Source organism: Dermacentor variabilis, chromosome 11 (genome assembly GCF_050947875.1).
Source record: "Dermacentor variabilis isolate Ectoservices chromosome 11, ASM5094787v1, whole genome shotgun sequence".
Classification (NCBI taxonomy): domain Eukaryota; kingdom Metazoa; phylum Arthropoda; class Arachnida; order Ixodida; family Ixodidae; genus Dermacentor; species Dermacentor variabilis.
In genome coordinates this window covers 15,816,899-15,829,223 of record NC_134578.1, presented here as the reverse complement: position 1 = coordinate 15,829,223, position 12,325 = coordinate 15,816,899, and the positions used below count along the sequence as shown (strand labels likewise).

The 12,325-nt window shown below is 45.3% G+C and overlaps 1 protein-coding gene across 1 annotated transcript in view; it reads left to right on the top strand.

Moving 5' to 3' along the window:
• Positions 1-5,508: 5,508 nt before the first annotated feature.
• Bap170 (Brahma associated protein 170kD) overlaps positions 5,509-12,325 on the top strand; it is a 106,600-nt gene continuing 99,783 nt past the window's right edge. The window contains exons 1-3 of the mRNA XM_075674251.1: positions 5,509-5,935; positions 6,080-6,173; positions 6,843-6,940. Of these exons, the coding sequence (XP_075530366.1) occupies positions 5,847-5,935; positions 6,080-6,173; positions 6,843-6,940 (281 nt within the window). The 5' untranslated portion in view covers positions 5,509-5,846. The remainder of the gene's footprint in view (positions 5,936-6,079; positions 6,174-6,842; positions 6,941-12,325) is intronic.

The window sequence follows — 12,325 nt, the reverse complement described above, 5'->3', positions numbered from 1 at the left end:
TGAAATTTTTGATAGAGGACATGTGTTACTCTTATGAAGCTTATGATGCTCAAAGCGGCATTCGACGTTAGTGGGCTCCCGAGAGGAACGCGACATTTGCCGCGTGTGTGTACACCCAAATCTAATACCATTGTCACACGTACGCTTCTGATCGCGATCGGGGCCAATTCGGATCGAGCTTGGTCCGGATCGGGTGTTGCTACACGGTCATTTGCGATCGCGATCCTGCGGGATCCGTTATCAGGGCGATCGCGATCACAGGCTGACGTCTGCGTTCCCTAGCACATTACTCTAAATACAAGAAGTGAAGAACTTGAAAAAGGGGGTACCAGCGAAACAAAAAGGGGACAGGCACACAAGGAAAAGGCGTCAGATATGGACGGACGCTGGACTTTCAACTGTACTTAATTTGTGTTAATGGCAATGAAGTACAGTTGAAAGTCCAGCGTCCGTTCGTTTTTAGCGCCTTTTGCTTATTTGTGTGTGCGGGTCCTTTGTGTTTCGTTCGCTGGTACCCCCTTTTTCAAGTTCATCAGGCACCAACTAGCCCTAGAGCTTGCGCTAATGCAAGAATTAAGTGAAGGTAGCTCCATAAAGAAAATTTAAAAAATCTTTTATCAGCAATATAAGCTGTAAAATTGAAATATTGTCCGCATTTAATTAACAATATTGTGCAAACCTGATGAGAGCTGCTGACGATATCAGCACTGTGTAGCAGCGACCATTGTTAATCGCGATCAAGAAATCCGATTCGGATCGGCCCCGATCACGAGAAGAAGTGTACCTGTGACACCGGTACATAAACAAGCAAATAAAGCTTTGCGCTTATGGCGAATTCGCCAAATCGCACTGGCGCAGCTGGGGCGCCCTGGGGCAACGATGACTGGATGAAACGGCGCATTGGGGCGCCCCAGTGCGATTTGCCGAATTCGCCATTAGCCTTCGCCGCAAGGGGTTAAAACCCCTCCGGCGGAAACGTGTATGGAGGGGCTTTACGAGGGGTGACATGATGTTACATGCATAAGTCTGAGCAAACTTGCTTAGGGACATGTTATTGCTCCATTCTACAGCTCAGGAAACAAACAGCAAAGGCCAATCGCAGCATATTACCATGTAGAATAAAGAACCACTTTACATATACGGGTGTTACACGACGCATTTTCGATCGCGATTGGCTCCTTTGCTTAATTGGAGTGTATTAGAATACGGTTGAGTGGGACGAGTGGCTGTGGCGCTTTGCAGTGAGGCACGCGACGACGAAAAATACTGTGGTGGCGCTGCGATCGAAGTGGGTTGCACCGCATCAAGGTCGCGCCGTTGGAAACTGCTGGCGATTCTGCTCGGCGGGGTCGTTCGTATTGGTTCGCGCGCTGCTGTTTGGGACCAGACCGCTCAAATGTTGTTTATAAGTAGATATGACATGTATTTATCCCTCAGGAATAGATTACTTTCTTTCTCTTCTTAACTTTATTTATTTTGAATGCCGCGCGGTGACTGTGCGTGGATTGTGGCCCTATAGTGCCGGCTTACATTCTGCTACGTTATTGTACGGTTCCCTTCGGAGAACAAACATTTCTCTTGTTCTTCAAGCAGCATGTATCTCTCGTGTGTATTCTTGCGCATACAGTTTTCCATCAGTAGGTCTTGCGAAACGCAGACGGAAAAACACTTATGTAGACTTCCTGCTTGCAGCTCCAAACAAATGAACCATATCCCCATCTGGCACCCTGTCCTCCGAATGACGGCAAGTATTCTTATCGAAAAAGAAAAAAATACACTGCAATGCAACATTACATCGATGTCTCCGTCTTCCTCGCGTAACAGAACGCGGAGTAACTGGCACGGGTTCTTTTATTGCGGTCAGCACTCGGGCGCCGAAAACAGTTTTAGGTAGCTGTTTGCTAATCTTTGGCCCGTAACTGGTGTGACATTAAAGGGACACTAAAGGGAATAATTATTTCTTCTGCACCAGTAAATTACCTTTCTACGACACCAAGAACACCACTCTCACCCCAATAAGACGCTTGGTAAACCAGAAAAAACTCACAAACGAAAGAGGGTGGCGACACCTCCTTCAAGTTCCCGCATCTGGTCGCTGTGAAGTCATGGATTTTGATGGCATCTTCTAGGGCCTACTAATTTTATTTAGCGGTACAGATCGACTACATTGTGTTCTAAAGGAACCAAATATTCAACATGGCAAGTTTTGAGAACCTATACTCAGCCAATGCGGCCCAAGTGCGAAAACATACTTTGGAATTCAGTAACGTTGAAAGTTGGGCTAGTTGGTGAGTGATCATAGTACCTTGCTGGTGAAGCAGCGCATAAACACGGACACAGTGGAGACAAGCAGGAATAGACGACACTCGCTGCTTGTGCTTGTGCTGGCTTGAATAGACGACACAGCAGCGAGTGTCGTCTATTCCTGCTTGTCTCCACTGTGTCCGTGTTTGTGCGCTGCTTCACCAGCAAGGTACTATGATACTTTGGAATCCCTGACGTCACACTGACGTACCGGCGTCGGGGTTCGGCGCGAAATTCAAATACTGATACTTCGACCTTCATTTTCTCATCTAATAATCAAACTATCATTTTGAAATGACTGCCTGCAGGGTTCTCAAACAATGCTTTATTAGTCTAACCTAATTTATAGTTTCGCTTTAGTGTCCCTTTAACGAAACAACAAAACTCAGTGCCCTTACACTCTGTGAAGAAGGATGACCCGTAAAGCTGTGTATACGTAGGCCAGAGTCCTTCAATGAAAATCATTGAAGGACTCTCGTGGGCCCCTTAATGGAGAACTGCACCTCCGCCGCGGGTCGGCCCGGCATTGCACTACCTTCGGGATTTTTTTCTGCACGCAGACGCGATGGTGGTGGAAGTAGCCCTTAACAGCTTGGCTGTAAAAAAAAAACGGCGTGGTAGTTTAATTAGTGGCTACATAGTGTCTATGGCGTTGCGCTGCTAAATTCGAGCTCAAGGGTTCAAACCATGTCGCGGAATTCGATGGGAACGAAATGGAAAACACTCGTGTACTTTTCTTTAGGTGAACGTTAAAAAACACCAGGTGGTGAGAACTGAACAGGGTGTCTCATAATCATATCGCCAGACGCAAAACGCTAGAATTTTTTTAATTTAAGAAAAAAGAAACATGAAAAGAAGGTAGCTGCGCCCTTCGGCTTTTTTCCAGGAGTGTAAACGAAAGAAATTATTCTCGACTCTGATTTCTGAGAAAAACATCTTATGCTTACATTATATTTCACGCCTAAATGTAATGCCGTTCCCGACATTACGTCTGCTCAACTAAGCAGCTTCTGTATTATAAACGGCTGCTTTCAGTTATCCTGTGCACTATCATAAGGACATGCAATAATGAAGCATTTCAAGGAACGGCATGCACATACACGTAGATATATTTGTAGATCAGCTGTGTTCGTTGAAAAGATAAGTGTGGTACCACATTGGGCACCCAGTTTTAATGGGTTGCAGTTTTGCAGACATGGTGACGCTGTCAAGAAAATGTTTTCCTCGCCCGAATCAAGTCTGCAGATTTACAGGCTGTCCCAAAACGGGTTGTTTATATTGAATGACAGCTAAGAACTTGTTCAACAGAACTGATTAGCACCTGCGCGTTATTTTTCTCAGGAACTAGTGTGCCTCTGCGCTACAGCCACGACTCTCCAGCAGCACAATCATTCGGTATAAGAGTCCTCAATTGCACAGACCCCTCACCTTCGAGACTTCAAAAGGGCTGTTATTCGTTTCACTGGAACGCAAACGGCTATTCAATAATTTTTAAGAGTAAATTCTGAAGTCGAATACGATCAGAATAGCAAATACCATTCGATTAGACTATATATGTTTATACTTCACTTTGACTGCTGGCACGTTGAAGGAGACCGCCAGACAAGACCCGGAGATTACATTGGTAAAGACTTCCCGGTCTCCCCGATTCAGTACGAGTACACAGACAGTGTCTTTTCCCTCACACTGTTGTTGACGTTAACGTCCAATAATTGCCTTGATTGCTTTTCTCGTAAAGTTGATTGGTTCACCTGGGGCTGGTGCAGCTCTTAAAAGAAACACCCTTATTTTGGTGGGAAGTTCTCACTTTTTTCAACCATTGCATTTAGAATATTTGATCATTTTTCTCTTGAATATATGTCGTGGATATATGTGTCTATGTACCCTTAGATTTACCTGTAGGTAAATATATAGAAGTGCATTGGTCATCTGCATCTCTTCGCGCCACGCAGTTAATGAACCTAGTTTGTTTCACCACAATACTGTTTTCTTTGACCATTGCCCCTGATAAATATTCCACCAAGAAGCGCGCGTCAAATGACGCGATATCAATAACATTTTCTTACGTAGCTTCATGTTGCAGATGGCGGCCTGTGTCAAAAATTACGTGTTAAATTTAGAAAACAATGTTACAAACAGCAGTTCACCTGGCTAAAACTACAATTGGTACCGGCCGACAAGAGTCGCAGGCGCGCCCAATACAAGATCTTACTGCAAAGGCTTTCTGTGAGAAAACTTGGCGTCCGCCAGCGTCCGCACAACGAACGCGCGCTCGCTAGCAGACGACGCACTTGACAACGAGAGCAAAATTGAAGACGTCGTGTTGCATAATCCATGCCTCAAATATATATACGTAGCAAAAAGGTGTCATTATAAATTTGCAGTGCAAATAAAGCACCATTACAGGACCGTACGCACGCAATCGGTCTCGGGGCCCGCAGCGAAATTACATTGAATATGCCGCGAAGCGCGTCCCTGCCCCAACCCAGTTCGCTCGCAGCGCCCTCACAAAATTTTCCACGCGCGGCGCCTCAGCGAGAGAGCGCTGTTCGACCCACTCGACCGTAGTAAAGTACACTCTATTATAGCTTGGACTATAGTAGAGAGCATTGTAGGGAGTCAATTGCGCTTCGGGCTCGATCGCGATCGAAAGTGGCCTGGTGACACCGCTATTACTCCTTGATGACAAAAGATGGCGCCACTCATACAAGGGCTCGACAACGTAACGATTTGTTTGCACCAGCGTACCGTGGCGTACCTGATCCTTTTAATTTAAAAAAGTAAGCAGATAAGCGCTCCGAAGCTAGAGCGGAACGTCGATCGTAGTGCACGACCACAATAGCATACTAGGGGAAAGAAACACGATCAACAACATTACAGGAAGTGAGCGAGACGGAACACACTGCTATGAATCACACGATACTGCCCGTGGTTTCACCTTTATTTTTCGCAAAAAATCGACAGCGTCGCCAAGCCACCGACATTCAAATCGCTTCGGATACGTACCCAAACAGCTCGCAATGCCTGCGCCAATCCCTATTGAACTGTAAACTAATAAATGAGCGAAAACAATAACGAAACCCAACCTGAGACGGCGTTGCGGCGTCAGCCATCTTGAGAGAGCCGAGACAATAGTTGTGGGTGAGGAGGTGAGGCCAGTGAGGGCGCAAAAGGGGGAGGGGCGAGGAGTATGTAATGACATCGATAGCTTTTTTTTTATTGAAGCCGTTTTCTAACCTTGTGACGTTTTGGGCTCCGGAGTGATAGTGGTGGCTATTTTTTTTTTGCACGACGCGCGTTGCTGTGCTGGATGTGCGGTGCTCGGGTCCCGGGATGTGATCGTGAGCGTGTCGGCGAACGAAATTCGTGCGCGGTGCTGCGTGCGGATCAGCGCTGGGAAAGTGTCGTCGGCGCATTGGCGCGCCTCGGACGAGGCTTAGCTCCCAGTCGGCGGAGGGCCCCCGCAAAGGAACCCACACCCGATGAACGTCAGGTGAGCTAGCTTGTGCGAGCGGCCGCCGCTGCGCGCGCCCCGAGGAGTCATGGAAAAGCTTCACAAGGAGCCCGGGGACTACACCAAGGACTCCTCGTCGTTCACGCTCGAGCTGCAAAAGTTCCACGAAAGCCGCGGGTGAGTATCTTTTGCTCGCTTCCGAATGGTGGTTCGTTCCGCGAGCCATTGTGGGGGAAAGAGTTTGGTTGCGGGTTTTGTGTGCTTTCTGTGCCGGGGTTTTCGGAAACACCGGGTCCTGACCCTCTTGGTCGACGATCGCAGGAGCCCGTTCCGTCATGCGCCCCGGATAAACGGCCGCGAAGTGGATCTTTTCGCCCTCTACAACAGCGTGACGGCGATCGGCGGCTGGCAGAAGGTAAGGGGCGGCCGACGGGGGTTTTTGAATTTACCTCCCAAAACTTCGCGCGGTCGACGCGGGTTTGGGACCGGTCGCGCTTGACACCTCGGTCGGTCCCCCTAGACCCCGCGTGCATCGTTCGCGGTCGAGTTTATCTCAGACTTTTCGGCGTGCGCACGTTTGAATGACCGTGTGTGTGCCTCGACGACGATCGGGGTAGGTGGGGGAGGGTAAAGAACGGGGGACTGCCTGCACATCGGTGCTGGCCCCTGCCTCGTCGTTGCGGACACCTGGGCCGACTTGCGGTCGCTTCGCGGCCGATCGGTCTAGCGGCCTGGGCGTCGTTCGTCCACTCGGCGGGCCTGAGAAAATTTTAACCTTCTTTTGAAACAAAGACGAGCCGAGAGTGCGCTAGGACTAACGTGGATGTCTGGTCTCTCTGCTGCTGCTTGCATTGCTCGCTTGCCTGCGTCGCAAGCCAGCCAACTCGAGGGGGTCCGCTGAAAGCCACCCGCGAGGCGTTAAAAGCAGCGACTTTGCAGGGTGGGGGGTGGGAGGGGGGGTGTTTGTCGCCGTTGGATGTTTGTCGTCGGCGCAAATGTTGGCTATCGTAGAGAAACTTGATCAGTGTCGTCCGTTTCCCCTGCTCACTCCTTGGCAAAAACGTTGTCGTCTGTTGCCTTTTAGGTGAACGACCTACTCAAGTGGGATTACATTCTCGACAAACTCAACTTTCCCAAGGCGTGCGCCAATGCATCGCTGGCTCTGCGGCAGATCTACGTCCGGTGAGTGTGTGTTTTGTGTGTTTTTTTTCTTTGCGGCGCCGATCGGCACGACTAGGGCCCAGAGCGCAGCCAGCACGCCGCTGTGTTTACAACGGTGCTCCCGCGAGTTGTTCGGTGCACAGCACGTGAGGGCTTACACACCCTCGCACGCGCGCCTCTGATCCCATTCAAACTCGGTGGAGAGGAGGTTGGGACAGGCGGGGGGAGGGGAAGTGGGGGGGGGTTGCACAGCGTGCGTATGTGTTCACTTGCCGGCTATAGCGTCGTCGTAAGTTAGTTCCCGGCGTGTTCGTAGCGGTCTTCGCGCGCTTTCAAGATCGTATACCGTGCGGTCCGGCATTTTTTTTTTTTTTTTTTGCGAACCCGGGTCGACCCCACGGCACTCCTGCCCAGAGCGGCACTGCGATCTTACCTTTGCGATGTTTTCCCGATACTCTTCGTTGGAAAGTGTTGTCACTGGTGGAGATTGTTCTTGCGGTCGTTTGCAAACCTCAGTTCCGCGGATTTTGGGGAGTATTGGTGGCCCCTGGGGATGCTCTGGTGGTGATTTGTTACCTAGTTCAAATTTTAACAAATTGGGATATGACTCATCCATGTTATCTATCTTTTAAACTTGGCCTACCTGCATGATGGGAAAGTTTGTGTGTGGCTGACAGCCTTTCAGAAGCAGCTCTTTTTCAAGCTTGTTTGGTACATGTTTTTGATGTTCCACTTTTGAATAATAGTTGTCATGTTTTTAACCTGAAACCTGAACCATTTGCTATTGGGGACACCATTGAAGGGGTCTCCAAGTTAGAAATTTGTGCACTATTTAGTTAATGTGCAATTAAACTACGAAACTTAGAGTTGTTGATTTCCATACATCTACAATGAATGTTTCAAGTAATTAAGGACAAGAATAGCAGGATACTATAACCTGTTCACTGTCACAGCGAACTTGCGATGTAGCATGCTGGACCTAATAGTAGCTGGCTAGTTAAAAAGCTACAGGAAATAGTGCGAAATTAAGTTCTCATGATTCTCCACACACATTTGCAAGTTGTTCCAGTAATGTCCTGCAAAATCATAATGAATACGAAGTCATTTGCGCCGCTGCAAGAAATGTCCACTATAAGCATTTATTCACTGTGATGGCTTTGATCATAACATTCTTGAGCATTTTGTCACGGCCTTGGGTAGCCCTATCTGTAGCTCTAAGAAATTGTACTTTTGTAATGTAGCTTTACTGTGCCATAGAATACCTGCCAACTGACAATTATAAACGACTCTTGCCGAACACTCATTATTCTTTCCACTGAAAATGTTGCTTCATCACATTCCTTGCATCTTCAAAAGCATGAAAAGCACGGAGTTGCAGGCCAGGTTAAGAATTCTCAATTATTTAGCAAGCTTGTTCCACTTTACAGAATGTGAGCTTAATATTAGAGCTCTCTGCAGGAACATCAGACGTCCGCTATTTCATGTCTAGCAAAATTTGAAAGCACCTAACCAAGAACCTGTAGAAAAAATTGTAGGACACTTCAGGTTCATTTTAAGAGTGGAACGCGATAACATTAAAAGATCCCCGACTGCTTCTCACGCTTCCTGGCAACTGCAGGTTGTGTAACCATAACATTTACTTGGAAACGCGATACACGAAGGTGAACTTCCTGGTAGAAATGCAACCTCTTGCGTGGGCCGATACCGAAGGTGGCGCACAGCCATGCCAAAAAAAATTTTACATCAATTTTAGGTTTCTGATATTATTTCGCACTTTTAATAGCTAAGTCTGAGAAGATCTAACATAAAAGCCACGTTTTGTCAGTGCATTGTTTCATGACGTTTGTGGGCTGTCGTTCTCTAAATTCTAAAATATAACTTTTTCAAGAATGCAAAACAAGATATGAGCAACTTTAGTGATAGAATGGTGTGGCGATATGACCCGCATGTACCTAAATATATATATATATACGGAAATTTTTGCTTGCGGACAAGTCGGCCAACACCGGATTTTCTGCGACACGGTTCCCTTGACGCTGTCACATAGAAATCTGCCCAATATAAGACATTCTGAAAAACAATGAAAGACTTGAACTGGTCGCATGAAGAGATGCTGACACTTCATGGCAAACATGTGTTCCAACTCGTTTTACTAAGACACCGCACAGATTACTCAAACGTGTAGCACAGGTCCAATAAGTAGTGTTTCCTAATGTATGCAATGCATTTGAAATACTATTTTAATCTGTGCTTTTGGCTTTTCGTGCACTATCTCAGAGCGCACAATTGCGCGTGAAGTGTCTGAAGGCGACATGCAGCGCCCCATGTATAATAATAATAATAATAATAATAATAATAATAATAATAATAATCTTTATTACATGTCGATGCATGCGCAGCAGCGGTTGAGATCTCATTTCTTTTTCATGTTTTCAAAGTTGAACACTTCCAAGTTTGCCACTAATACTCTTACTGCTACATTAAAAGCCTTTCTTTCCTGTCAGGTGGGTATTGTGAACGACCATTTAGCTGTGAATTTGCTTAATGCCTTGTAATTTGAAGAATTGCCCCTGAATTTGTTTAGAAGACCTTGTAATGTGTCTGCTGTCATTGTTTACACGAGAGCATTTAATACTGGCAAAACTTTTCCATGAACTTCATCGTCCACATAGCGAAAGTGCTTCGCCTTGTGCAAATATTGTGGTAATGACTCCCCGTTAACTGGATAATGACTTTTTGGTAGTGAAGTTTTTTGGGTGATAATTTGTTGCTTGATTTTTTCACCTCTGAGAGTTTAAGTAAATTAAAGAATCCTTGATTCTTTCTTGTTTTCTTTAATTGTTCACCGTATGCGATATGAACATTGCCGACAACTTTCACGATCTTAACATACAATGTCTGATGTTTGATTCAAAACATGCTGGCAATTGTCATATTGACAATAATTTTACTATATTTAAATCGAGACTAATTTAGGGCAAGACTTATTTCGTAAGAATACGAATACAGTCGCTCAAGCACTTTCCATAGCCAGATTTTTCAGACCTGTCCATTATATAGATTATCCCACGCAGCAGCAACACAGACATATAGAACCAACATGTAACTACTACTGAAATTTTCGTCGCCGTTACATGAACACTTCATGAATGCATTTCATGAACATATGTAACGTTTCATGAAGAATAAATGTTTGCAGCTGCTTGTGGTGTTTGTAGCTCCATGGTGTTCTGGGGTGGATAACAATTTTTCCTTTTGTTGATGAACTTTTATGACTATATAAAGAGGAGTACCTGTTGACAGCATCCCTACATATCAAGGCTTGTGAATATTTAATAAACAGGCAACATCTTGAGTAATCAAACAATTTTAATATATTGCACCAAATTAATTTAGTTTCTTTTATGCCAATGACCTTAGTACTTTCTCAGTTCTGAGGTTGCCAGGTCTGCATGAAGAAAAGTCTGGAGAAGAATGCATTCACATTTGATATACCAAGGCACAAGTTCAAATGAATATTCTGACAATTATTTTTCTGAACATGTGCTAAGCTGCAAGATAACGTGCATTGGGCATCTGACAGTTCACGGCATGCATGTATGAGGGGGTACCCAGAAGTAACCCGAATTCTTTTTAAAAGGCGTTGTATTTATTTATTTTTTAGAAAACATCCTTGTCACCTTCAACGTACTCTCCATTACACTTAATACATTTGTCCAATCTGCAATTCCATTCTTCGAAACATTTTTCAAGTTTGTCAGTTTTGATGGCCAACAGCTCCTTTCTTATTTCATCTCTTCTGCATTGTGGAACTGCAGTCCTCTCATGTTCTTCTTCATTTGAGGAAACAAAGAAAATAATGTCACACGGAGCGAGGTCAGGTGAGTTGAGTAAGTGGTGTTGGGTAAGGGAGTCGTGCTATCTTTTGCCAAAAATGTGGCACACTGAGATGGCTGCGTGAGCTGGTGCGTTGTCGTGGTTGAAAAACCAGTCCCCTGACTTAAAAAAAATGTGGCCTTTTCTGCAACACTGTTACGCAATCTCTTCAGTACATCTAAATAAAAAGATTAGCAGTTTGAATTGGTGAAACGAACTCCGAATGCACTCTCCCTCTTCGCATAAAACAAAAACAGAAAACAAATGAGCATGGTCTTGATGTTTGACTTCACTTGGTCTGCTTTTTTGGGGGGCAAGGCTGACAATGGCGTCTTCCACTGGCTTGATTGATGTTTTGTGTCTGGGTCATACGGAAAGCACCATGTCTCGTCACCAGTAACAACCTTGGGAAAAAAAAATTCGTGAGTTGCTTTGGAGCTGTTCTTTTAAAGCACGGCATGTTTCCACTCGACATTCTTTTTCTCGTCTGTCAAAATTCGAGGCACAAATTTTGCAGTGACCGTTTTCATTCCCAAATCTTCTAAAATTCGCTGATCCGAGTTCCATGGTATAAAAGATAACTCCTCCAACTCTTCAGTGGTCAGTTGTCGGTCTTTAAACACAAATGCACGAACTTTTTGTACATTTTTTTATCCATTTGCAAGTTACGGACGTCCAGAACGAGGTTTGTCATGAATCCACATTTCCCCTTTTTTTGAATTGAGAAAACCACTCATACACTTGGAGTTTTTCCCATAGCACCATCCTTGTGAGCAGTGTTTTATCATCTCGACAGTTTGTGCAACAGTTTTCCCGAGCAAGGAAAAAGATTTCACCGCCGCCTCCGGGTCACTTAATCGGCCATCACAAAAAATGAGCATGCGAAACAAAGGTTACGAAAAAAACTCTACCCAGAAGAAACATTCCTGGAAGTCGCCGGGTGCAGTGAGCTTGCAACCAGTGGCATGATGACCGCCTAGTGAGAGAAAGGCATACTATGGTAGCTACACCCAGTGCAGCACTATTCCAGATTTTTTTGGGTACCCCCTCGTATGTGTTGAGTTTGTAAATCTTTCAAATTAGCTCTGCGAAAGCCTGCAAGGTGGAGGAATTTTCATGAAAGGGAAAATTGTCATCTATTTGACTGCAGCACGAAGCTATGAAGGAAAGCCATATGTGATTCACTATTACTATGCTTTGAGTTGGATAATTCTGACTCGCTCATTGAAAGGCATTGGTCCCAGGTTTGACCTCTGGACCAGGACACATTTTTTTGCAACTGCGAAGCATTATTTCTGAGAAAACCGTATTGTTTTTTTTTGTTTTATAGGATTATGCCACATTGCTATGTGCTACATTGCGTTTTTGTGATTACTGGTTAGTGTTTTGTGTGAGCATCATCGCACTTATGGTTGAACCATCATACAACACCAACATTATCTAAAATAGTTTTTGTTTGAAATGTGTGGTAGGCTTCTAGGTTACAGAATTTCCACATTCCTAAACCAGCACGGAGTACTTCACCTTCAG